Source organism: Acipenser ruthenus, chromosome 10 (assembly GCF_902713425.1).
Source record: "Acipenser ruthenus chromosome 10, fAciRut3.2 maternal haplotype, whole genome shotgun sequence".
Classification (NCBI taxonomy): Eukaryota; Metazoa; Chordata; class Actinopteri; order Acipenseriformes; family Acipenseridae; genus Acipenser; species Acipenser ruthenus.
Window position 1 is genome coordinate 41721365 of NC_081198.1, and position 27990 is coordinate 41749354.

Below are 27990 nucleotides of genomic sequence, written 5' to 3' on the forward strand. Positions count from 1 at the left end.
TATTTTAATATGTTTGTTTTTTTTAATCAATTTTTTTATTTTTTATACCCAGATTGTTTTACATCAAACAACATATTTTACATATCCTTGAAGTTTATTAATTTCATATTAGCATGAGATTCCAGCAAGGTCTAATAAACAGTCTGAAACAGATTTTTAAAGGATTTATTATTATTATTATTATTATTATTATTATTATTATTATTATTATTATTATTATTATTATTATTATTATTATTATTGCTGGGGTGCTACAAACTGAATACACTACATAATGATTATTATAGCATTTTACAGATATATAAATGGACAGCAGTATATTAAGATCACGTATTTTTGCAACACAGCACCTTTCGTGTTGAAGTAGTTCTCTGTCACAATGTGGGAAGGGGGAGAGCACACTCATGCAGTCCTGTACATCACATGTCCTTTAAAACAGCCGTGTTTTACATGCCTTTTTTGTTCTATATTTACAGTGTTACAAGGGAAACCATGCTTATGTAGTCATAGACTTTCAAGAAAGCCATAGCTATTAGATAACCCATACTTCCCATATATTTGCCACAATAAATGTGAACAGTACTTTTGCCATAGTTTTAATCCCCATTCTTTAACATACATGTCCAGGCCTTTGTATATAAGTTAATATACTTTGTACAGAGTGTCTCTTATTCAATAAGAGATGTCATCTCATGCAGTTTGGGCAAGAGGACCATGAAGCAAAGCTGAGCTGGCTGTTCAACTGTGGAAAATGATGTCTTGTACAACAATAATCCCTCAATACACGATTCATGAACTTCTTATAAATCACAACATGTGAGTGATGTATGTTGAATGAACAGGATGACATCTGTGTACGGAACAGTGGATCTGTCAACCTGGAATAACAGTGATTGGATGAATTGTGATACATGATTTTTAATGCTTTATAACTCTTTGATACAAGTAAACTAAATTTGTAAAAAGGGTTCTTGTTACATTACACAAAATTGTAATCTCAGAGATTTTTATTTTGATCTTTATAAGCACATTCAACCGAACCACAAGAGTACAAATCTGGACAATAATCGCTGTAATCTTGAGCCAGAAGAAAACGTATTTTGTGCAGATGGATGCAATATGGAATAAGTGCAACTACAGTGAGTGGAACCACTGCACGTTTACAAAAAGACAGAACATAAAAAAGAAGCTCTGTATGTGTGGGGATCTTTATGAAATCATACAACTGTAAAGAGGTTCGTGTAGTGGCTATGCACATCAGTTTAAAACTGGTCTTATACCCATTCTTGCCTCTACAGCTTTGAATGAACATCTGGGAGTTGATGGCTAGGCCCTAGCCCAAAGAGGACTCCTAAATTTCTGACCAGTCCTGCGAAAGGGTTAGTATCAAAGTGGATCCACTCTGGATTAGCACACCACTTTTTAGCTTTTGGAACTGACCACAAAAGGTCAATATCAATCATTTTAAGGACAATGTAGAAGCCAAGTGCAAAGAAAAACAAAAATAGATTTGTTGTAATATATACTTTTAAACTTGCAGTCTGAATTGCAGGGATATGCTCAAATTTTTCTGCAACCAGCGTGCCTGTCAAAAAAAGAGCTACAGATTAGTGCCATCATAACATTTCACTTTGAAACGCAACATAAAACTTATATTTTATGTTTTGTTTTTTTACTGCATTTAATCCTGTACTTCAGAATATTGTAATCTGCTAAGTGTTTAACCTGTAGTATTTTGTACTTAATCATATCCTGATGTAACTATCACTATTTAATCATATCCTGATGTAACTTTCACTATTATCTGCTGTATTATTGAATTGTGGTTTGTCACACTTGAAAAAAAAAATATATATATTGTATTTCTTGCTCTTATTGTATGACTTGTATTGTAACACTTGAATGTATTTGTATTTGCTTGCGATTGTAAGTTGCCCTGGATAAGGGCGTCTGCTAAGAAATAAATAATAATATTGCATGTGCAGTGATTTAAAAAAAAAATAAAATCTCTGAACCCAACAACTTGGAAAGAACATGAAAAAATGTTACAAAACAAATACTGTTAGAATACCTGAAACTGGTACTGGATTTGCTCCAAATATTGTTACAGGCTGAAAAGTATACTACTACTACTACTACTACTACTACTACTAATAATAATAATAATAATAATAATAATAATAATAATAATAATAATAATATTAAAAGTATAGTATTATAGATGAAATGAATGAAAACACAGCAACAGACAAAAATGAATATGTAATCTTAGAAGCAGTAATAAATCTTAATTTTAGTTAAGCATGTTTCATTTTTAGATGTAGTATAATGTTTTATCAATGAAGGCAGAGAAGAATCATTGTTTTAAGTCATATGCTTTAACTGGAATTGCTCCACAAGGTAAATTCCTATTGGCACCTGCAAATACCCCGAGGACCACCTGATGAGGGAAGTGTGTGGCAATGAACACTGGAGAAGCACACACTGACCTGAATGACCCAAAAAGCCATCCAGAGAACTGACCAGGTAAGTCTGAATGGGTGAAAACGAATGAGAATAAAATAATATTAGAAAAGAAACCAAATTCATTTTTTTCATCGTAGGAATGCATTTTGCATTTAAATGGACTGTCCTCTCTCCCACTACCTTCACATTGTAAATAAATATGATATGTTAATTACATGTGAAAGACTATTTCCTAATATGAAAATTCAAATACATTTTAAAGATTTAATGGTGAAGGTGTACTGTTTTTTTTTTTTGCAACCAGTAGTCTTAAAAATACATTTGAAGTAAATACTGTATGCAAGATTTGAACTGTTCTTACTGGTGCAGTTTGTTTTGCGTGTTATCCCTGTGTGCTCTTGTGAAGCTGAGTGCTGAAGTAACCATCACATACCAGACACATGAAGAACCCATAGCGTGGCCAGAGGGACTACCTGAAATAAGATATTTAAAAAAAAAAAAAACCTAGTTTCAGTTCTCCAACGCTCTAATGTCTGTTTAATGAATTGTCTTCTTTAGCATCAGTCACCTTAACATCAGTCACTTATATAAACTAGATTTGATGTTGATTTCAAATTCAGGTAATAGGGAACTGTTCAAGCTGTGGAAGTGAATTGTTCTGATACAACAGAGCTTCTTGCACCCACCAATAAGGGCGATGACCGAATAAAATCCTGAAAACATGAAGGGGAAATTTAAAGAAGGCAGACAACAGACATAATTAGAAATGGTACAAATATGCAGTAGATCATTTGAGTCATCAAGTTCCCTTTAATGATCCATAGCCACCAGACAACCTTAAAAAACAGCAGAATGGCACTATTGTAAGCACTGATTTGGTCTATAACTACATTTACAAGGCTGAATATTACATTGACATTGCTTACCATTTAAAAATTAGGTTGAACCAGTCCCCAATCACTGCCACCCATATCATTTTTGTTCCAACAATTTGGCTGAGCTGGAACCAGAGAGGAAAATAAACTGAAAGGATGTTCCGGGGATCCCCAACAGAGGACATGAAGTTCAGGAAGTCATGGAAGTCCCTGTAGTTTTTCTGTAAATGGTGGATGAGCAGCACTCCATTACTGTGAATTAAATCGATCATATTGTCTTCTGATCTGGTGAAAAGTCCTGGCAGATATTAGCATCATGCATATGAGATGTTGAACCCCTGCCCATTTAGTGCTCTTCCTTTTATACTGGTGCTAGATGAGCATCTCTTGTTCTTTACAAGCAGTGGGACTGACCAAAGCTTCTCTGGACGTGCACATGAACCTGTCCTTGTGCAGTGATTCTTGACTGTTCAAGTGGGCTTTTTTTTAAACCATAAAAGGCATCTGCTGACATGCATTACATCAAGAGGAAAAAATTCTGAAGCACGCACCAAGCCTTGTGCAACATCTTTTATTGATCTTTAGATTATGTTTGCAGGAAATTTTTCCCAATTAATTAATTGTATAAGTTAAACATTAGCCATTTGATGTCTTGCTGACTTTTATTATGTCAGCACCCATCTCAGACAGCCAGTGCCATTAATCAAATAACTGTTCTCAACACTGAACTTAGAGGTAATAAATAAATGTTATGCAGGGCAAAATTGTTTTTTTTTTTTTTAGCGCTGCATTACACCTTGATTACATCTGTCACTGGGATTTGTAAGTGATTTGAGATGGATCCCATTCATTTCCATCGACAGCAGAATGATATCAACCTATACTGAACTGGCACTTTGACAGCATGAGTTTCAAAAATGTACTGAGAGAACTGTCTCTGTCCCAGTCGCTCTAATGTGGAAAGTCCAATGAAACGGTTGCTAAAAAAAATGGCTTTTAACAGCAGATGAAAAAAAAATGGTAAATTCATTTTAATAACTCTGCATCTAGTTATTGTCAAAAATACATTCCTGAAAAGAATGTTGCTTGTTTAAATATAGAAACCTGAAGTACCCAGTTTGAGCTGCTAATTGTTTCTGCTTATTATGAAGTGTGAGGCACTGAAAGTCAAGAACAGTACGTTACCCCAAAATTGTGTTTTCTTTTACAAAACACATGTAACTTATTATTAACATTTTGTAGTGATGATAGTGGAAAATATTTGATTTGAATCAAATTATTCAGAGAACATGTCATGAAATTAATTGGCAGGTATATATTAAATGAGTTGGATACAGCTTTTTTATCTCAAGCAGTTCTCTGTTGGCTCACTCAAGCCATTGAGCGTTCTATCTTTAGCAGCAGACGTGCAGCTTCTGATAATGAACTGCTTGCTCAGTCACTTCTAAATGAACAGATGAGCATCCTGTGACATGAAGAACATCTTTATTTAACTTTGAACCTGCTGGAGGTGAGAACTGACTGGCTGACTTTGCACATTTGTTTGCTTGCTGTGTTTTTTTGGCAATTAAAGTAAATATTGGCTGTATAAATAATAAAATAAATGAATAAATAAACTATTTGTCCCCTAGACATAAAATAAACCATGCATTTCCAGATTGGATTTATTTGTACTGTAATTACCATACCGACTTCATAATATTCCTTAACTTTTTAAGGCATGACAACAACCCAGAGTTGACTGAACACAGCTTCTCACAACTTTCTGACATGAGGAAACCCATGTGAAATATTGTCCTTAATTCCCAGAATCCAGTACTGTAATTAAGTTTAAGTTAACTTTGAAATATCTGGGACCCTAAGATTTATTTATTTATTTCTTAGCAGACGCCCTTATACACGCGACTTACAATTGTTACAAGATATCACATTATTTTTTACATACAATTACCCATTTATACAGTTGGGTTTTTACTGGAGCAATCTAGGTAAAGTACCTTGCTCAAGGGTACAGCAGCAGTGTCCTGAGCGAAGTCAAGAGTCAAGAGTCCAGAGCCCTAACCTCTACTCCACACTGCTGCCCTAGATAAAAAACTTAATATTGAAACAGGTTCTCATCTGCCTCCTTTAACCATATAGACATTCTTCCTGCTTGATTCTGAGATTATCAGTGGTGCTCTTTTGGTCACCTGCAGTGGAATTAATACTTGCAACATTGTGCCCAAGATGGCCCCACTGCCTGAACCATATACTTGTGCCGTCTAAAAACGCAATCGTTTACTAGTACACTGTAGTTAATATTATAGGATTTATAAAATTGTATTTTAATTCTAAATTAAACCTGTAGACAATGACGAATATCATACTTTCTTCTACTTATTTAAATAATTCGGAACTTTATTTTCCTACAGTTTGGTATCTCTTCCCGCCACCAGAGGTCCCTCTCTGTAGTGCAGGTTTCAAAATTGTTCTCTGAAACCCTCTTGGCCCAGCTGCCGAATTTACATTTTGGACATTCGTTTTCTCTTCTGAGTGAAGGAAAAAAAAAAAAAAAAGTTGAGGTAAGAATGGTGTGATTGCTCGTTGCTTGTTTTACGTGGTATATTTCCACGCGTCAAATAGTTAATAACATTAGTGTCTCGTCTTGTAATTAAATAAATGTTTTATAAGTTTAGGTGCAGCCTGACAATGAAAGAAAAATACAGTTTATTGTGCATTATGCGCCTTGTTAAATGTGGGTGCACGTGGCTTTCTTTTTAAAGCAAGGCCTCACTGTAATTTCATTCTATGGTAATCAGTATGTTTTATTTATTTATTTATTTATTTATTTATTTTACAGATTGGTCTACAGAAGTCAAGATTAAACTTTTATACCTGCCAGGACATGCTCATTTGTCCGGGTTAGTACCAAAAAACATAAGGATGGTGAGTGGTTGTATAGTATTACTAACATTTTTGTATAGTGGTTGTTACTACTCCAAACAACTGGGTACTTGAATGCACACAGTCACAATGATATGAAGAGATATAACAAAGCATGTTGCATGGTATGCCGTTTTTTTGTATATAACAATAGCAAGCCTTTTGGCAGATGCCGATGTCTTTGTTAGTCGTACTTGATATGTTGAACAGAGGTGGTTGGTGGAACGTAGGCTGTTTGGCCTAGCGAATAACTCCAACAAATAGCCCAAACTGTATTGAAAGTCAAAGGATCGTAGTGCCTACTGCCTGTAGAGGAATGCACCCATAATAGGATCGCAGTCGGCGTCCATCACTAATAAAATACTTTATCTGCCAATGCAATATCAATAATCTCAATTGCAATGTGTGTGTGTGTGGTGTTTTTTTTTTTTTATAAACATGCTGCTATTTCTCTTGAAGGATTGTTGTGGGTTACTCGGCTTTATCTCAGTACGTAACGGACATAATAATGGTAAGCTATTAATGACTGTCCATTTTTCTGATCAATGAGATTTTTCAACATTTAACTGTACGAAGTAATTTCTTTGCACAGCTCAAACATCTACACTGATGCCGGCTCAAAAACTAACATCCTGTTTGCATTTTGATTCCTGAATAAACAATTTTTGATTTACTGTATCTGAAGATGAATTTTTTTTTTTTAAGAAGAAATCGAACCCTTTGCAGTATATATTAAGAAATTAATCTTGCATATTATATTCAGTAGCATTATTTTCACAACAGTTAAATGGTAAGGGTGTCATTGTGATTATAATCTCTGTGCATGGTGGTGGTCTGAATATGTGCTATTTAGATCCTCCCATAAAAGGCCTGCTTCCATATGTTTCGAGTACCAAGGAAGTGCTGGTGTAATGAACAGTTACTTGAAGCATGTAATTCAGTAAGAAATAATTACGTAAATTGAATTACATTTGACTGCAGTAGTATAATATTTCTTAATTTCCCCTTTTGTTTAAGGGAGGACATTTGCATTATGAAGATTTGTGCAATACCTGTTGAGGGATACATTGGATGGGATGCTGCTGTCTCCTCAACCAAAGGAGGTAAACTGCTAAAAGGGGAAAGATGTTTTTGAATACTCAACTATTGAGATTCATACATGTTTAGCTGGTGATTTAATCTCATGTTTACTTCAAATTCTGCATTATTGTATCTGGTTAATTTGCTTGGGATGTTAGTTGGGTCTCTCGTGTTCCTGCTTATTTCTTAAAGAATGTTTATATCCTCCTACAAAGGCGTGCTTGTATTGTTTGGTTTACAAGTGCGTAAGAACTGGAGGTATAGTGAAGTGAATGATGATTTTTAAATAACACTGCAGAAAGCAGTTTGCTGGTCAGCATTCCTACACGTTTCATCCAAGGAACACTTGTAATAGAAAATTTAATTGTGATTTTATTTACTTGGCACAAACGTGTACATGAATGATATCTATTATTGGCTTACTGTCACCATATTGGAATGTTATATAATGTACAGTTTGTCCATAGGCACAGAATGAGCGGTCAAGTCTGGACCTAAATCCATGGAACATGTAGAGATATCATCCGGTAATGCAGATTTATCACAGGAGACTCACTCTGGCAGGGATTGATCACATAGGACCTGGCAAACCCTGGACCAGGATGATTCCATGACTAGAAATGCAAACTACTGTTGCTAGAAGGTGATGACAGGTATTTTTTTGTACCATTTGCAATTGGCTGAAAAACACTCAGAACTTCCTAAATGATGTATGATAATGTTCGTGTTTTAACCTTGTCATTTGTGTATTTGTTTATTTCTGTAGAATTATCCAACAATTTGCCTCTGGGTAGTATGTTGCTTTAAACGCTGTAGATCCTCCCACAAAGGCGTGCTTGTATTGTCTGGTTTATAAGTGCGTAAGAACTGGAGGTATAGTGAAGTGAATATTGATTTTCATAGCCTTTTCTGCTTAAGCAGTTTATGACGGTCAACATTCATACATGTTTACTGGGAAACTACCAAGGACATGGAAAAAAGTTTTTATGCAGCTAATTTTAAGGCATGATTTCTGTTTTTTCTATTTGTTTTCTTCTTTGAAATAGATGCGTGTGTACATTGTATTTATGTAATATTGTATTTGCAGAGTTTTTATCAAACATAATTGAAAAACTGCATTTTAAATAATTGTATTTTCTTTACAGTTCCTGTAGCAGTAAAAAACAAGGAGCAATATTTCAAAAAACAACTGCAGAAGGAATGACTGACCAGAGTATTCAAGTAGCACATGCAGCAACCAAGTTGTAATGTTTATAACTTCTGAAGTGGAAACTTGTTCATTTGCTTAGTTTTATCTGCTTGAGAGTGACACCATAGAACTGTTATGTAAAATAAAACCTTGTATATGACTTCTACATTTCATTTTTATTTTTATATCTAGAATCCTTTAAAACATGTGTTCTGCCCTTATTTGGAAACCAATGTAAAAATCTATATATATATATATATATATATATATATATATATATATATATATATATATATATATATATATATATATATATATATATATATATATATAAAAAATAATTTATTTTATTCAGCAATTTTGTGTGTTGGTGTTAATTGTAAAAATAAAGATACAAAAACATTTTGTGTACAAATCATTGTTGGTGACTAACAAGAAACATCAAATACGGTGAACCACCTCTTAAAATAAGACTCCCATCTGTGCTGCATATTATCAGTTATGTATTGCACCACTCAAAGTCCTGAGCCGTACACCCATGTACAAGTTACTCAGTCAATTCAGGTTGTCTTCTATGGCTGGCAAAATGACTGCAATATTGCTGTAGTTGGTAACATTGTGTGTGAACATGGTGTTTAATAGTAGCAATAGGTTTCTCTTCATAATTCCCCAGAAACTGGACCACTGGTTTGCAAGATGTAGATTCTTGATGAAAAATAAATAGTATAAAAGACCTGAAAAAATAAAACCTGGCTATAGATGCTAGAATAGAAATTAACTGGAGTAACAGCAGGTCACTCTTAAATTGCAATTCAGCCTGTAAAAAAAAAATGCTGCTCTTCTAGTTATTAAAAAGGGGTATTTGAAGAAACAATGTGCATATAAAATCAGTTGTATTAATGTGAAGAAATGATTTGTTGTAGATGTCACTTGCAGTGTAAAGTAATAATTGGACACGATTAATATTTACTGAATATAGTTCCAGAACCAAGATTTAGGGAATGATTAGCTTGACCTTTACCCCATGATAAAAAAAATTAATCGAAGTTACAGCACTGTGGCATCACTCTGGATTGAATAAAAATAATTTTTAAAAATAAATGGCTGCAATCACAAAGTGCATTCCCTAGTATTGTAAAATGCTCTAAAATCCAACTGATTTATACTATGGAGAAGAAGCCAATCAAATCAATAGTAAACAATAAATCAACTTAGACAATGTGACATTTTGGAAATTCCGCCCTCCCCATCAAATAATGCTTCCTTTTTGTACCTTACATAATCTTTTCCAACAGATTAATTTTGACATTGATCCGTATAAATAGTAATGTCTCGTAATGCTCGGGGCACAGATACATTAAATAATTTACTGGTACCTTTATAATACAGTAATTTCAATTTGACTGTACACACCTTTCGCCACCACGAGGCGTCACAATAGGAAACTAAATTGATCAGTTTCTAGAACTGCATGGACATGGCTCTGTGGAAGAAAACAAAACACTGCTGCATTGTGGGAACTAGCTTGGACTGTACCATTTTGGCGAGTAGTGTTTTTAAAAAAATAATACATTCAGTATTATTATTAGTAATAACTTCAGTATATGCTAACTATGAGTATATAATAATAATACAAAAGTTAAATAATTAAAAACAAATTCATTCTAATACTTGAAAACTAAACTGCATGGAAATTATAAAACGGCAGTTGCTTTTCATTTGTGACAGCTTTCAAATCTGAAAAGAGCAACACCCATTTTCCGCTGTCTGGTTTGCTGGCAGTCGACTTGGCGCGGCGATTAAATAAAGATTTTTCTATTGGTATTCTACATAAAGTTATTTAAGTAGCACTAGGACAAGAAAACTTGATCGGTAAGCAGAGTAAATGGATAACGTAAATAAGGCGGATAGAGTTAATAATTCGTTTATATATATATATATATATATATATATATATATATATATATATATATATATATATATATATATATATATATATACTACACTTATTTATTGTTATTTAAATCTGTTAATGTGATTGTGATGTCATTCACCACATACTGTAGTTGATGATGTAATGATCTACTATTCCTTTCTATTTAAACTTTCAGGCATCGTGGTACATAATGTCCATTTATTTTCTTTTAGTCTTCTATATTGTACATTGTCTAATTCTTTTTTTTCTCTAAAACTACGAATTTGAGGTCATTCATGTTATGCTTGTTCTTTCAATATATATCATCTTTTGATAAGGAAAATATGACACACAGACAGCCTTATTATGGGACATGTACAATATTTACCCCCCGAGTTTATATATTTATGTACTGAATAGCTTTTTGCTAAATACATTGAAGCGGTCCCAACTTTTAGATAAAACTATTTGCAATATGTCCAAACTAATGCTGAATATAGATGCCCACAATAAGTGTTTAATCAGGTATGTAACTCACGGTTATAATTAATCATTAGTATTCAAGTTAAGTAACTAACCCATTTTCAGCTGTTGTGTTGCAATACAAATACCTGAGTCATACGGTAGGATACAAATGTTTTGATCAGTCGAATACCATCTTATGTAGTAAATTCTACTTTAACCTACTTTTGACGAGAATGGCACCATTTAAATACACATTTTAGACAAAAACTAGCTTTATGAAGGTTGCATGCTTAAAAAAACATTCTTATTTGTGATAAGTAATAATGTCATTATAACTTATCAAGTCAATGTAATAGGCCTATTAATTCAACGGAAAAGGTTAACTACAGAAGTAGAAAATAATAGGTATTGTTACAGGAAACGTTCCTATTCAGGAAGGCTGTTTTGATGGACTAAATAAAACTTTCCTATTTTCACTTTACAGTACACTAAAGTAACGAAACAATTCACTCACCAAACCACTGTTTGGCACAGTTATTATGTAAGTTAGTTGCTAATTGGCTGTTCAGCTTCCACAAGCATCAGGATGCACCCAACATAAGCTAAATTCAACGGGACACCAATAAAATCCTGTGTGATACACTGTGATACAAGCAAGAAGATAAATTATTGTTTGAGAACGCATTGCTTCATGGTAGAATTATCTGCATTCTTTTAAAGTCATTTCTCATTTCTGTTTTCTTGTTTGCAGCTCCATGGCTTGCATCACTCACTCGAGTGTTCCTGGCCAGCTTGAGAAGACTCTTAAACAGGTGCGGAGTAAGCTGCTGAATCAGTGTATCGAGGAGACGTACACCACAGAGATAACAGAGCGAAAACAGGCACATAAAGATGCTATAAAAAGTTATACGGGTATGGTTAACTTTTCTGCGCCACTTACATTTTTATTAACATATTAATTAGAGTGTGTTCCTTTTCTTCTGCCAGCATAGGGCTGCAAGAGGCTCATTAAATGTAAGGCTGGTTCACACTGGGCATACTATTCAGATGGATGCTATAAACGCACCATGGCTGCGTTCTTAAATTCAACGCTAAGCAACAACTCTCAAAATCGTTCCTAAACTCACCGTTGAGAGCTAGTGGCGTGCAGCGTTGGCTCAACGCTGACTCAACGAACTCACCGACTCTCAGAGCTGGTGAGCTGTTCAACAGAAAGATGACGACACCCACAAAAATTATGAATGGGATTTAAATGTAGATACTGATGCCGCAATCCGCCGTCAAAACGGTAATTGTTATTAGACATATATAATTATTTATTTTATTTATATATTGTATAACAAATAAAACACAGCAAATATGACAACGTAACTACTGGCTCTTTAAGCTAATATATAATGTCAGTGATTTTACCATGAAACTGAATGGTGGCATTTGCTGTCAGTCACACAATAATTATTATTATTTTTTTTTTTGGATCAGCTGTTTATAAAAAAAGAGGCGCTGCGGTTATACAGTGTATACTTTAAATGCGGCTGTGTGCACGACTGGCCGAACCTCCAAAAGAGTGTTGTCTTTTTTAAACCAATCAGAATGAATTAACGCAGGGAGAAGATCGCCCAGTGTGAACTACAGCCTGCGTACGTTCGTAGCGTCCGTCTGAGTCGTATGTCCAGTGTGAACCAGCCTGAATGCTTAGAAGAGAGGATTGTGGAGGCTGAACTGGGTGAAATGACAGCTACATGACAACTGAAGACATATTATCTGCTGCTCTTCCAGGCTAAAATCTGGTAGAAGACAATGAGATGACAAAGCAGACTGCCAATTTCCAGAGGAGGCTTCGGAATGCACCCATAATAACCTGTTTTTTTGTTGATTTTTTTCTATTGTTATTACTGAATTCCCTTTCATTCTTTCTTTTTGTAGATACATGTTCTAAAAAATACAAAGAAGATGAAATATTGTTTGCGAATTTTCAAACTTGCAGAAATGGTAAAATTCTCTCATTATTTTTCAAGATTTGTGTTGCTTTGAAATGTAGCAAGCAGTAAGTGTGTTCATGTTTTTATTGTTCCAGATATCGAACATCAGAATGTTCTTGTTAAAGAGAAAATGAATGAGATGTCGAGAATTCTCTTGGACATGCAGGATAAGGAAAAACAAAAAGATGACCTGATTGCAAGCATTCAGCAGCTCAGAGAAGAGCAGGCCAGAAAGAAGGATTGTAGGTATTATGATGTTAAGTGAAATGCCACTAGACTGTGTACTTATGTTTTTTTTTTTTTTTTTACCGTAGGCCATTTCAGCTCAAGTGAAACATTCTGGCTAGATGTTTCCTCCTTTTTTATGTTTTATGAAACAAACCCCAAACCCCTTCAGCAGGAATGACTCCATAGCCTTTGTAAAAACATATGCAGTATTCTACATGTAGTGCATGTAGTAACATTGAAATAAACAGTTCAATTTAAATATCATGTATATGCCAATATATTTTAGAAGATATAAAAGGTGCTATCTCCTGAGGGTACTGAATTGTTTTTTTTGTGAAACTCAATGGAATGCGTTAGCAATGTGCTTTATTTCTATAAACCTAATTTATCATTTGCTTAGAAAGATGCAAATTTAGAGGTGCAATGGGTGGCTAACAACACTTAATGAACACATTTAATGAACACAGCTCTACTGTAAACAGAGTTTCAAAATAAATATCCAAATATGTACTGTTAATGTTGCAAAACTAGTAACAACAGACACACTTTAGTGTTAAGCTTCAGTGTCCCAAAATATAGATCAGTTTTTAATAAAATATGGTTTCTGGTCAACTCACAATTGGTCCATAATTTCACAGTGCAATGGACTGTAAACATACACTGTTGCGCATCCAGTTTGTTTAAAAATCGGTATTGTAAACCACACCAGAAATCAACCAATCACATGTAAATCACATCAGAAATCAACCAATCACAGTGCAGTATTTGTCAAAATTCCAGTATCTAATCCAGTGTACAGAAGCCATCTTGTGCATAGAACACCAATGTTCAAAAATAAAAATTCACACATACCCTGTACCATTTGTAAAATGGAGCATTCTATTAACCTGACTTTTTTTGTATTTCAAGTGATGATTGCTCAAAACAAGGCAAACAAAGACAGATTGAAGACGCTTCAGAAGTCTGCAGAAACGTTTGAGAGCAGACTAAGGCTGGAAATACGTAAACTACAAGGTAAGTGTAGTCTATTGTGTTTCTAAAAAAAAACTTTGAAAAACCCAAGACAAAGAATATGAATGAATTCTTCATTGTTGTGGTGTTTGATACATATTTTGTATTCTCTAGATTTTTTAAAATAAACTAACCTGTATTTGGCTCCTTAAGATACTGGTAATTCTAAATGCAATGTTTTTTAAATTACATTTCTGTGGAATTACTGCACTGAAGTTATAATGTTTTGAATAGTATAAAGTTGTTTATAAATCGGCTATGCAGCTTGATCAGCAGCTTTATACTTCTACAGTCCGATTGCTATTTGAGAGTAAATGGCTCTTGCATTTTTAAGATGTTTGTACTCATTCAGTGATTCTGCTGCTTCATAGTAGTTCCTGTTTAACTATTTACATTTCTTTTCACAGCTGAACAACTGCAGTTTGTATTCAGAAACATCAACCATAAAGATCTTGAGTGTCCATATACTTTCATTCTATGGCTAAATGCAGAAGGCGAATATACAGGTACATAGTGATTGTTTAAAAAGTATGCACAGAATTCTGTTAATAGAAAACGAGCCGGTGTAATAGTGATGGTCTTACCAGTCGTATTGCATTTTGACATGTGAAAAAAAAACATACTGTACAGTAATTTATAAAACTTAAAATATTGGTGTATACATTTAGAACTACTAAATGTTCCTAGCAGTGGTTGTTCTGTTGAGTTAATACTTTCTTATGACAATACCGATCACCCAAGTGAGTACTAAATATAACACTTAATCCGATACATTTCTATTAATACTAATAAATACAGCTTAGCATTGCCATTCCTTTTTATAAGTCATCTTTTCTTTTCCTCCTCCAGTAATCTCGTGTGATCCGCCGTTGGAGTGCATGCCACAGCTTGAGAAAAAAGTACGAGAAACTAACAATTTTTCTGCATTTCTTGCCAATGTCAGAAAAGAATTTGCTGCTTTAAATTTGTAAACCTTTCTTGCCAGCAGTGGTAAGTTTGATAGAGCTTCATCCGAGAACCCTGTAAGATTTGTCGTCAGTTTGATTAATGTTAACTCCCCTGAGAATGACAAAGTACAGTAGCTACAGGGAAGACGTAATTTACAATTCAGGCTCCTGATCCTCTTCAGTGTGAAGTCTTCAAAATATGTGTAAGTAGTTTTGTACAAATTTGTTTGCTGTTGTTAACCCAAGAGTTGTCTCTTTTTAAATATTGTAATGAGTAAGGCTGTAATTCTATGTTTAATTGATTAAACACTTTAACCATGTGTCATTTATTTTTAATAAAACAAAGCAGGCTTAGCCATTATAGCCATACTTCTATTTTACTTTTGTATATCTTTCAAATTTTCCATTTTAAATTATAGTGCTGTCCAATGCTAGCTAAAACAAATATACAAACCAAAGCCAATGTTTTCTAAAATGCTCTAGTGCATTTGTTTAATCTTTTCGTTTTTTTTCTTCTGTTTTGCGTATTTTGTGTTGATGCATATTTTGTGTGTTTTAAACATGTACATTGCACTTTTTTCAGCACTAAGTAAAAAGACAACCCCACTATAACTACAAACATCGTTTTTAGTGTTGTACATGAAAATGTCTTACAGTACCAAAAATTGGGGCTGGTTAACTGGTCTGTTGTGTTGAGTGGAGGTTGTTTTGTGAGGTGCTATTTTCACAGGCCTGCAATGTTAATGTGACACTGACAAGAGCCATGTGTGATGCTTGTGTGTTTTATTGTCTTGAAATGGAAATATGAGTAATAACTTAAAACTATAAGATGTAAAACTATGTATTTAAAATGGTATACTGTACTTAATGTATGGTATGTTGTATTTCAAACACACAGTGGCATAACAAAACAGACAATATTCATTTCATGAAGTGTTTTTTTTATTAAATAAATAGTAATATTGCATCAATCAATATACATACATTTTCTTAGTTCTGCATTTTAACAAATATACTGTTGTGGTTATTTCAGACAAAGGTATTATTTTCTAGTACTTGTATTTCATTAGAGTATATTTATGGTGTTTGTACATAAGTGATAACTTATTGGATCTACACCATGCTACTTAATGAACATGTACTGGACATAGATCATAACACTTCTGGTTATGGATACTATTAGCTAGTAAATAATGATTTATTGTTTTATCTTTATACTGTCTGACTCAATTCATTAGTATCACATGTTTCAGCCACCATTATATTTACAAATGCTATGTGCTATATATAAGTTTATTTTATTATGAATTTATGTTTTTAAGAGATTTAACCTCATGAAAAAAAAAAAAGGTTTACAAAAGTACTTTTTAAAAATTGGAGGAGTGGTAATGGACATGTTCACATTGAAAGTGGGCGGGACCAAAACAATTGATCTGACTACTTCTGGATAGCCCTGCCCATTTGCAGATCTTACACACCCCTATTTTAAATGCAGCAAAGATTATAACTAATTGTAAACCAAGAATAGAGGTCACATTTGGTAAATCATTAAACTAAAAATCAACTGAGTATACTATCCATTGGAGCTGTACTAAAGATTGTAATGAAACAACATTGTATGTGTGTTCTATGTAGTACTGCTTTTTAAATTTATATGTAAAATAATACATGTTAAATAATAACATCTTGAAAGCTGTTTGTCTAAAACAGTTCAGTTTTCGTAGGTACCTTTCAAAAGAGGGCCTTAAAATCTAAGCCGTCTTGCCTGATCTCAATTATGAACTATTAATGTGTCTTGCCAGAGAGCTGCATATAGGTCCTCATGCATCTGATGACTTGTTTATGTCAAACTGTTCTAATTGTTCCACATAATTGGAAGGGAAATGACCTTTCTTCCCTTTCAATGATCCGTACCACCAGCCACTGTTGTCCTTTTGATGTATAACTAGAAGGTCGCCTGTTTTAGAAATAATTGTGAAAAAAAATAATTAAGAACACTTAGTAGGCACAGTACAGTATATACTGTAATCTTACTCAATTTTACATCTAATTATAATTCCTTGTTCGCTAGTTAATTCTACCAAACTAATTGGGCTACATTAATCTCTGTTTTAGAAAAGCCGTTGGTACAGGTCAGTACAATTACATCAAATACAAATTCTACTGCATATACATTTGTCAATTGTTTAACTAAATCACTTTACCTATTTTCATGATTAATTCATCTTCTCTGTCTGACTGAAAGTCATACAGAGCCCTGCAGGTACCAATGGTGTGGTCATCTGTCTCTGTGTTAAAATGAAAGATGCTGTCAGTGATACTGGTCAAAGAACATTTTTTAACAGTTGTAATCTTAAAATGTCATGACTGTTTGCTTTGAAAAGTAATGATAAGTTAAATGTGACAGGTTGCAACCAAATCAGATGTATTCATCATGAAGATGGTTTTCATGTTTGGGGAAACACTAAACATTGGAATAGTGTTACTTTTTTTAAGTGGCATCCCAAAGATGGTTAACACTAGGTTAGTTACTGCACTATACAGACCAGCAAAAGTAATGCAGCCACTAATAAACAACAAACAACTTCATAACTACAACAATATGTTTTTCAGGAATCACATTTTATTTAGCATAATATATAGTTTAATGCTATATGTGGCACTCTGCTAATTTTAGTATATGCTAGTCTTAACTTACCATTAGTTTGACTGTTTCTTTCATCATCATCATCATAATCATCATCATCATAATCAAATTCGGGCAGATTACCACTATGTGTTTCATCATATATTGCTTCTGCCCCTGCAATGCATGAGCTGGTTGCACTGCTGTTGGATGTGGGGATGGATTGCTGGTAATGACCTACAACTTGGCTTCTACTTGATCTGATTGAGGACGTAGAGGTCAATTTCGATCTGTACTGGGACTTTTTCATCTTCACAGGACTGGATATCTGGATGACACTGTGCTGGTATTCCTTAAAGATGAAACATTAAGAAATTCTTGTTTGATATTTAAGCAATAACTAAAATGACACATTGACAAGGATATACATCTCTTTATTCTGTATCAATGCTTTTCTAAAAAAATGTTTATGGTGGTATAACAGAGAAGAGAATGGATTGTCTCCAAGTCTTAGGATTTCTGATCCTATTTAAAACGCAGACCTGGGAAACACTGCTGCTCTAATTATATGAATTCTGAATTGATATGCAAAATGGTTGGAATCAAAGCAAATCCACTCGACAGCAAAACAAACTAATAAAAAAAGAGGTAATAGTGACAGGCTAAGATAACAATAGTTAACCAAATTCATATGCTCAGAGACAAGAATTATGAAAACAAAATAGCACTGATGTCATGATTTTGGTTTTACCTTATCTTTCCATTTCGAAATGCTGTCACTACAACAGTGCACAGGCTTTGGTTTTCCGTCGAGTTCTGCCATTACTACAGAGAGTTTAAAATAGTTAGCCTCCAGAAAGTTCATCTTCACTGTTGTCTAGATAGAAACAGACATCAGAGATTTAATCCACACTGTCAGTTGTCACATAACTTACCTACTGGTAAGTGGCTCAAACAATGTTTTCCAGAGAAACAAATGCATCAACAACCATGAAAAATTGATTACTTTAACTCACTTTAAAGTGTTAACTATTTAAAGAATGTCCCTTAAAAGTATTTTATGAATAAAATACTGTTTAATATTTGTGACAACAGTCTGCATAACATAAGTCTCATGAATGTCTGAAAGCTTTGGTGAATACCTGCCAAAGGACTGCATGGACACTCACCTCATCAAGATGTTGTTCAGTGTCTTCGAGATTCTTTTGGTCTGAAAAGGATGGATTTTCAGTGTAGGTCTTAAACATTCTCTCTAACCCTGTCAGGTATTAAAAAAGAAAAAAAACTGAGTGGAGGACTATTTCATATTCCTGCAAGTCAAAATGCTTTATACTGTATAAATGATGCATGCAATAGAAAACTGCTTGACATTACAGAATTGAATCATTCATTCAAGACCAGCACGTTTAAATTAAGATTTGTTTTTTTAAGTTACCAGACATGTTAAAGGTAACCTGAAGTATTTTTATTAGAAGTTTAAAACGATTTTGTGTTTAAGACAAATTATTTTTCTGTCATCCACTTTGGTAGGGTCCAATGAATTGCATATATATATATATATATATATATATATATATATATATATATACACACACACACACACACATATACATACACACACACTCAATATTTCAGGCATTGGGGAACGATAGCCTTATGGTTTCCTATAAGTTATTGATCTTGGGTGTCGCACAATGCGCTCTGACCCTTTTCACTTTTTTTAACAATTTTTTTTGGTTTTTGCCATTTTAAAATGTTTTAAATTTTTGGTTATTTTTATTTATTTTTTAGTTTTGTGGGTTTCTTTAATTTGAGATACATGGCTACTGTAGTGATCCAGCAATGGGGTTACTAAATAAAGTACCCCAGGGTTCAAAATTTTGGATCAAAACATATCCCTCAACCTTCCCCTGTATGAAAGAGGAGGCCATGCAAAGTTTGGTTGCACTGGCTCCTGCGGGGTCCATATGCAGACAGACAGACAAACTTTCTTCTTATATATATATATATATATATATATATATATATATATATATATATATATATATATAAGGAATGGTGGTACTAGTACCTTCCTTGTCTTTTCTTGTCTTCGTTATATTATCATGTAACCTTTGGAGTTTCATTTTTATTGAGGCTTTCCTTCTTTCTTTATCCATTCCAGTTTTACTATCCTCCTCCTATTGTAGAAAAACAATAGATATCACCTTGTTAACAAAACTATGATACAGTAATACATTTAAATAGTGGTGTAACAACCACAGTGTGATCACTAAAGTCAAGAATAAAAGTTACTGTTGTGGGTTACTGTAAAGCCATAAATATGTGCGACCAAAATATTTGTCGAATCATCCATAAAACCTATTTTGCACCAGAAATGTTGGCGACCAGTTGCAATATACGAAGTATGTACTGTTGGTGCCAAAAATGCAAAAAAAAAGGCTTTCAGATCAAAGGCTTGCAAATATTTATGTCTTTACAGTATTAAAATATAACACTAAATTGGGGATGTGTATATGGGTAATGCAAAATATATGTATTAAACCACAGATTTTTCTATAGAAGTATTCAAAATGAGAGAGTATCCAACTTACAAAATAATCCGCAAGTAGGAATTCTGCTTTGTTTTCTTGAGACGGTACTGATGTTTCTTCCACCAGCATCTGTATATCTTTTTCAACATCAACCTCCCTTACAGCCTGGTCTATTTGTCTGTGACACTGGGGAAAAACAAAGCTGTTAGTTCATGTGTAAGGCCCTGTGAAAATTACAGACATTTTCTTTAAAATTCAGGCAGTGTCACGGGTAAAGTATCGTAATTCGTGGAATGTGCACAGAACTATTTTATAAATTATGTGTACAGATTATTATTATATTTTTTTTAAACATCAAATATAGAGATAAATGCACCGACCAATGTTGGGGTCAATTCCATTTTTTAAATTCCAATTCCATTTCCAATCCCAGTTCCCTTTAATACAATTCCAATTCCTATTCTGTTTTACGACATAGTCTTTACTGAGGTTTATGCCGTAGGCTTTATCAGGTTACCTGACAAGTTCATTAAGTGGTATGCAGTATTTGTTTGTTCAATAAAGCCTTTATTGTAAAATGATTGGAATATGAATTTGAATTGATTAAAAAGGAATTGGGGTCAGAAATGGAATTGGATTTGAAAAAATGAAATTGACCCAAACTCTGGCACTGACATCATCAAAATCAACGTCAAAGATATTCAAACTCTTTACAATAGCTTGTGAAACAGTGTTGTAATTAACAGCCTGTAGGTAAAGTGTATCTGCAAGGACAGCTTTCAGTTCTAGTACATCAGATGCATGTTCACCATTTAGGTCTGGCAAAACAAATACAATGTATAACCCATACTGATCTTGGGCATCAGTCGACTCGTCAGTGACCACTGACAAGCAACCAGACTGTTTTACCAGTTCCATAATCTCTTGCTTGTGATACTCTGCAATTTTAGGTAAGTATTCATGTCTCACTCCACCATTTCTTACACTCAGTCTGAAGAATTTACGTAACTTTTGGTTGTCCAATTTGATACTGCTTTACGTGATCTGCTGCAGACACATTTTTAGCTTTCTTAGGAGACATCCACTTTCTTGTAGTATTTTAATTTCCCGCCTAGATTGCATATAGTCACATGACATGATCACTGCACAGCACTATGTGCATGGTGAATAGTACACACAGACACACAGCACAGTTGTACATTTTGTTAATGTGATTATTTTGTATGAAATACAAATAATTATGAAATAATTTATTTTTATTTCTTAAGAATATTGTAAAAATCGCGGTATTGGGTTAATTTCACGATTTCCGCACAGCCCATGAAATCGGGATTTACACAGGGCCTTATTCATATGGTACGTTCTCCTTAATACATTAATAACTGCCTCAACCAAGAGGAAAATATCAAATTGCAAATTATCAGCTTTACAATAGGTGCCCTACATCAAAGGAACATTCAAATCATGGAAAATACACTAAATACAAATATTACATGTTATTTGTTTGCAAAAGAAATAATCAGATGAAACATAGCTTTTATGAAAGTTGTGGTGACGTTTTCAATAAATTAGTAACACTATATATATATATACACACACATATACATATATATATATATATATATATATATATACATATATATATATATATATATATATATATATATATATATATATATATATTATATATATATATATATATATATATATATATATATATATATATATATAAATTGATTAAGAATGTTAGATGGATGAACATACTGTAATAAGTGTCTGTCCAAAAGTGGAGACATGCTGGTTGTACTTATTTAAAATGCCACATAACATCTGGATCCTCTGTTTTTCCATCTCTTGAACGCTCTGGATGAAAAGTAAACAAATACACCATTTTAAACTTTTAATTATCTGTAGCACGTGATTACAGGGAATACTTTACATCACTATGCAATACCAGGATAATAAATTGGTAACTACCAATAGTTCCTGCTTTTACAGTGTGTAATTACTGTACTATATCTAGAAATTGTGCCATATTATTCCATCATTTAAGATGTCGTTCACAAGGCCATTTCCATGTACATGAACATTACTTACCATGTAAAAGCAGGGACTGTTTTCACAATGTAATTACACAGTAAATAATTCACTGACATATTGATGAACCTTTGGAATGTTTCAAACCAATCAGATCGCTTGAATTTCCCCAAGCTAAAATGCCGCCCACTGATTACACATGGCATGGAACAATCTCCTGAATTTCTATGTCTAAGGTTTGTTATATTCTTCTTTTGCATATTAAAATAAAGTTTGTTACAATAACTCAAGAATTATCATCCTCCTTTAAACAAAATTGCTGTATTCCAAGAAAGCAGTTTTACAAGGACCTGGTAACAGTTCTTTAGCGTTGTCTCCCATTTCAGTCTTGTGTGATGACCTGCCATGTTGATATTAAAGTACTCTTCGTCTGTCTTTGCCAGTACCTCAGAAGACTTTGTCAACCTGTTAAGCATCTTGAGAAGAAAATACAAATGTTTACTGTATATGCAGCACAACTGGTAGTAAATGCATGCTGCCTATCTGTATCCCAGTATCTAAAAATACATTGCTGAACTCCTAAAGTTCATGATTTTTATGTTTAAGTGTTAATGTTGTATACTTGTGAATATTATTGAATTAACTATTTCAAACACTAAACACATGGCATTTAAAATATTAATTTTACAATAAAATATGGTTACACTACAATTTGATTAGCGTCTGGTTTCACAGACACTAATTGTAGCAGTGCTCTTGGATCACCTAATGTTACCGTAGGGTACCTTAAGGGAGTCCCAGACCAGTCTAATTGGGGACTGTGAAACCAGCTGTTAAAGTTGAACTACAGTATAAACTTAAACATACAGTGGATCCCCTCTATTGGAGACCTGGTCTGCAAGGAGGGAGATCTTCAGTCTGACCGTGATCTTCATATTGAGCTGGTATAAAGGATACCTTTACTGTGCTCTAACCATAGTTTGGATGCATTTGATGTCCAGTGATGATTTCATTACCTTCTGCTTTTCCTTCTCAGTTGATATATGTTTGTTGTTTTCCACGAAATTAAAAAGAGCTTCATGTTCTTTTGTGGACCCAAATAATTTCTTTTTTGCCTATTGGGAAACACATGCATCTTATGAGAAGTACATTTTTGTAAATCCTGCAAGCATATAGATAGGTAGGTATGTGGTATTTAAGTTTTGAAAAACCTTTCGTTATTATACGCTAAAAAAGTATTACAATTTATTTTCAATCATTTCAATCCAACGACAGAGTGGCATTTCTAAGCAGATGTGAAGTTTGATTTAAGGAAAATAATCCCTGAATTCAGCAGTTTGATTTAGGTTTAAAAAAAAACACACTTTTTTTTTCTCTAGATTCTACTTGTTATATAAACAGGATTATTCCATGAACATCCATGCAGTGCAGTGTTTATTTTGTTCATTCTCTATTAGTGTTAATGAAAATTCCTCAATATATCTCTGCATATGTCCTATGGGCTTTATCTGAAGTCATATTCTTTACTTTTGGAAACTTCAGTTTCAGTTTAGCCGAGGTAAAATAAAAGGTACATTGCCATAGTTACCACTACTTGGTGGGCAGCCATATTATGACATGAAGAGATGAGTAAAATAAACATTTTAAAATGTTACAAATTCACTGTAAAATGCCCCAGTTTCTTTTTTTTCCTGATATACAGTTGAACTTTTGAAATATTCAAATTTGTATTAAACATATTTTTATCATTCCTGAATTGAATGGCAACATTAGGAGAGGCCATTTTTATATACTAGAAGCTATTTTTTCATAAACCAGAATAAATAACTATGGTATCTTTTTTTGCTCTATTTTTAACTCTGTTTTAACCAGCTGTGTGGAGAACTATGCAATTTCTGCACTTTGAGCATCAACATTTTGATCCAACTCTGAGCATCCCAGAGGAATTTTCCAAAAACTGAATTATATGCATTACCCAAGAAATATCACCACTAGCCTTTGGAGATTACACATCAGAGATCAAAGTACAATTACAGAATGAGCCTGTGATAAAACTATAAAACAGAACTGTGAACTGAACATAAAGATAAGAAAAACATGCTAATTTCTTCCAGCAAACTAGATGGCATACATTTAATTGCAATACAATATTTTATACTACATTTTAACTTGTATTCAATGATTTTATTGTTGAAGTCAAACCAAGTAGCTCGGTCCTTAATTGTTGTCATTCCTAGCATAAAACCGATACAACACAAGATTCCAGTCATTAACCTCTATACAAGATTTTCATGGAAGGCAAAGCTCCACATCTTGATTTTGTTCAGCAGGTTCTTTGTAATTAAGCCTCCAATAGTTTCTGGATTAATGATTTGCCTCATTATGTAAAGCCTTCCAAAGCCGAAAAGTAAGACAATTTGGTAGAGACTACCAGTAGTATACTGTATGGAAGCATAGAATGGAAAGTTTCTGAAACATGTTTGTGATTTGACTGAATTATTTGAATAAATGGATTTTGTAAAAACATGTTTTGTAAAGATACCTGATGTTCACTCAGCAAAGCAAAGAGGCAAGGCCCACTACAAGCATTTACGAGAAGCACTAACCAATTAGACTGCATACTGATTACTCTACAGCCTTACATAGGCAGAATTCTAGTTTACAGAAATTGACACAAAATGTGCTCTCAACCATTTTAAAAAGATAGATAGATAGATAGATAGATAGATAGATAGATAGATAGATAGATAGATAGATAGATAGATAAAGGAAAACTGCTGTGTACCAAAATGATCAATAAGAAAAAAGAAAAAAAGAAAAGGATATTTCAGGTACTTAAAAATGTAGAATAATTGATTACAAATCAATTATCAGGATGTTTCGGACTACAAGTCCTTCGTCGGCTGAATACAAAAAAAACAGTGTTTTAAGAAGTTGATAGATAGATAGATAGATAGATAGATAAAGTGAGGCAGGAACGATGCTCCTACTCTAGGATCAGACACTTTCCTTTGCTGTGTGGTTTTTGCTTCATCCACTCCTGACAATAACAAACAAAATAATCTGTCTCTAGGTTTCAAGCCACTGTTACAAAATGTGTCACTGTATTACAATTTGAATGTTCAAATAGATTTAATCTAACTGGTGTAACTATGTTGAGTTTCATAAAGGGAGTGTTTACCAAACCAAAAAACATCTTACTTTAATTTGTTCGTTCCAGTTGAGGATCACAAGTTTCCCAGTCTTTTCCACTGCATTGTCTAACTGAAAACAAAGGTTTTTAATGTGAGTTTATTTTCTTTTGTGCATTATAGCAGTGTGACATAACACAGGCAGGATTATGATCATACTTTCAAATCTACATCATATCAGTATTCTTTGTTGCACTGACATATTGACAAAGGCCAAAAAAAAAAAAAACCTACTGGCTTTTTCTTTTTAGTATGCTCTTCAAGAACTTGTCGAATTGGTTGAATAGCTTCCTGCTGAAAAGCACTGCCCAAGTTTCTATTTAAAATAAAAAAAACAAAACACGGGTCAATAGAAATCCCACAGTAATTACTATTACTTCAAGAATGTATTTAAACCTTACTTGTGTATGTCTGCTGTAGAGCCCATTTCCTCAGACACAAAACTCCAGGCACTGTAAGTAGAGCTGATTGAATAAAAAATATACATTATGAGGTCACAACTACCTGTGATGTATTCCATATTCCCTTTATATGTACTGCTTTATAAAACCCTATACATTATGTAGGTGCTCCACCAACAACCGCAGTGTTGAAAGACCTGCCATAACTGTCAAAAAGGATGCAAGTCCACCATAAACACATTATTGATTCTATCTGATGACCTGTGTGTTTATCCACAGAGATGCTGTGCAGCAAAACAGTACCCAAGCACAAAAAAATCAAAGAGCAAGCATTTTTTTTTTTTTTTTTATGGTTTCCTATACTACAACTTCATGCATTTACTAAATTGCCTCAAATGTGAACTGTGCAACACTTTATTTAACAAATGGTCTTGGTTTACTAATATACATTTGCAATTGGGAGAAAGCATTATTAGGACAATTTGTAAAAGTTTGAATTTTGCTTACTTCTTAGCCATGCTGCTTGATGCTTTGGTGAGCTTGCTTGCCAGTTTCTGCAATCCTTTCGCGTAGCTGATTTCCAGGTCGGCCCTTAAAGTGAACAGATCGAAAAAGCCACATGTCACTTCTTTGTTAAATAGATACTTCTTCCTGCGTTTAATTCAAATCCAAACAAGCAGCTTACACTAAGCTTTGGTCATACTGTAAACCCTGTTTGAGCACATAGTCGTCAAAAAATGTCTTGTCAGTAACAGTTTAATTTTATACTTTTACATTCAGCTGTGACGATAGGTGCTTTAAGCACAACTATGGAAATGAAACTCAAACTGAACTGAAACTAGACTATTTTTTCCTGTTCTTTGTCATGTTTCAGCAATAAAAACACATCAAGTAAATACAAAGAGAAAATACATGTCTATCTGAAGTGGTCATTGTACTTGTTATTCTTATTAGATCGATTTTATAGAAATATTAAAATGCAGCAAGTAATATCTGACTGTACTTTTTCAATTTGGTTTGTTACACATTCTCAATTACGTAAGCCATGCACTCAGGTTTTTGTTTTGTGTCTCAAAGCATACAACAGACTAGTAGAATTATGTTGCCCAAAGGAACCAGTGACCCATACCGTTTCTGCTAAATAAATAGCAAACGTTTCCTTGATCCAATTGTTTATACAGAAAGTCAATCCAATTGTTAATTACAGTGAAGCATTGTTACATGCTGTATAGTGCAGTTGTGTTATTTTACCCAAAACCACTTGAACAGTTTACATTTCTAACCTGAGAGTACTTAAACAATTAATCAAAACAGCATTCACGAAGTTATAGTATCGCTACACATGTTTATTATGCAGTATATGTGTATATCTGAAGTGGTTATTGTAAAGTAACCTATATTCCTCCTTAGACTACCTCCTCAGTCTTTCATGCATTACAAGAACTACCACGTGTATTTTGTGTGTAAGAAAAATAAAGTCTGAAAACAAAAGAAAGAATAGATTACCTTTGTTGAAACACTGCCACAAGTTCTTTGCAGAAATGTTCTCCATTTTTAGAAAACTTCTTTAGATCCTGATAGAGGTGGTTGTACTACAATATTCATAGAAACATTCATGTTCAAAACATCAAAAGGTGCCCAAAAAGCATTTTTTCTGCATTTGTTTTCTTTACTGACTCAATATATTGAAGTAAAAATGTGAATTTCAAGAGTTACATTGTGACAAAACATTCATTAAAAAGCTGTGCTTTTATCAGCTTCAGTTTCCAGTTAGTAAATACAATTAAAAGGTTAAAAAGAAATGTTTCTGCATTGGAGTTCATATTCATTCAAAAAGAAACCTGTGGATTAAGTTTAGATTAGGTAAATCCATACTCCATGCAACTGATTTAATGAAACTTAAGAAAGAACAAAAAAAAAAAACATTTACTTACGATACATTCACTCACTGGGTCCTTCATATTGGAGTCCGTCCTTTGGAGTGTTTATTGACTTTGTACTTGCAACTTTGAGCACTAATTTAATCATTCACGTTGGAGACACCCTGGAGCCACTGAACCAATAATACCTGCTCAGGAGAACTCCATTTTAAAGCTGCTGAGCAGGTGTGTTTTACTTACC

The 27990-nt window shown here is 33.6% G+C and overlaps 2 protein-coding genes, 1 long non-coding RNA gene, 1 other non-coding gene and 1 pseudogene across 5 annotated transcripts; 3 read left to right on the top strand and 2 right to left on the bottom strand.

The window, feature by feature from the left end:
• Positions 1–997: 997 nt before the first annotated feature.
• Positions 998–3637, bottom strand: LOC117406722 (glucose-6-phosphatase 2-like; annotated as a pseudogene).
• Positions 3638–5863: 2226 nt separating this feature from the next.
• Positions 5864–8785, top strand: LOC117402698 (uncharacterized). Its single transcript, XR_004544483.3, has 6 exons — positions 5864–5902; positions 6181–6266; positions 6723–6774; positions 7281–7366; positions 7811–7986; positions 8489–8785. It is a non-coding gene; the product is annotated as an uncharacterized LOC117402698 (long non-coding RNA).
• On the top strand, positions 7546–7673 carry LOC117414906 (small nucleolar RNA SNORA38). The gene has a single exon (XR_004546320.1). It is a non-coding gene; the product is annotated as a small nucleolar RNA SNORA38 (small nucleolar RNA).
• Positions 8786–10071: 1286 nt separating the features above from the next.
• LOC117403194 (kinetochore protein Spc25-like) lies at positions 10072–15400 on the top strand. Its single transcript, XM_034005195.3, has 7 exons — positions 10072–10404; positions 11664–11824; positions 12839–12904; positions 12990–13136; positions 14032–14136; positions 14541–14639; positions 14983–15400. Exons 2-7 carry the CDS (start codon positions 11668–11670, stop codon positions 15102–15104), a joined length of 696 nt encoding a protein of 231 aa, XP_033861086.1. The 5' UTR covers positions 10072–10404; positions 11664–11667; the 3' UTR covers positions 15105–15400.
• A 653-nt stretch (positions 15401–16053) lies between these two features.
• nostrin (nitric oxide synthase trafficking) lies at positions 16054–27989 on the bottom strand. 2 transcript variants are annotated; one of them, XM_059032282.1, is made up of 16 exons: positions 27804–27989; positions 27376–27461; positions 26377–26460; positions 25870–25932; positions 25703–25784; positions 25479–25541; positions 23294–23392; positions 22628–22753; positions 22005–22103; positions 20301–20426; positions 19778–19886; positions 18876–18916; positions 18458–18583; positions 17779–18058; positions 17285–17368; positions 16054–17037 (listed from the first exon to the last, which is right to left on the bottom strand). In XM_059032282.1, exons 1-16 carry the CDS (start codon positions 27828–27830, stop codon positions 16901–16903), a joined length of 1632 nt encoding a protein of 543 aa, XP_058888265.1. In that variant the 5' UTR covers positions 27831–27989; the 3' UTR covers positions 16054–16900. The 2 variants fall into 2 exon arrangements, with proteins under 2 accessions (XP_058888265.1, XP_033861080.3); XM_034005189.3 differs by having other exon boundaries at positions 16055–17037; positions 18876–18964; positions 27804–27988.
• Between the last annotated feature and the right edge of the window lies 1 nt (position 27990).

Bases quoted from the DNA above. Each gene is read 5' to 3' on its own strand.
- LOC117403194 (XM_034005195.3), top strand. From the start codon at position 11,668: ATGGCTTGCATCACTCACTCGAGTGTTCCTGGCCAGCTTGAGAAGACT. The intron at 12,905-12,989 runs GTAAAATTCTCT...TTATTGTTCCAG, and splicing joins TTTTCAAACTTGCAGAAATG to ATATCGAACATCAGAATGTT. The intron at 13,137-14,031 runs GTAGGTATTATG...TTGTATTTCAAG, and splicing joins GCAGGCCAGAAAGAAGGATT to TGATGATTGCTCAAAACAAG.
- nostrin (XM_034005189.3), bottom strand. From the start codon at position 27,830: ATGAAGGACCCAGTGAGTGAATGTATC. The intron at 25,933-26,376 runs GTAAGCAAAATT...TTATTCAATCAG, and splicing joins TCAAGCAGCATGGCTAAGAA to CTCTACTTACAGTGCCTGGA. The intron at 22,104-22,627 runs GTCCTTGTAAAA...CTTTTCATCCAG, and splicing joins CGCTAAAGAACTGTTACCAG to AGCGTTCAAGAGATGGAAAA.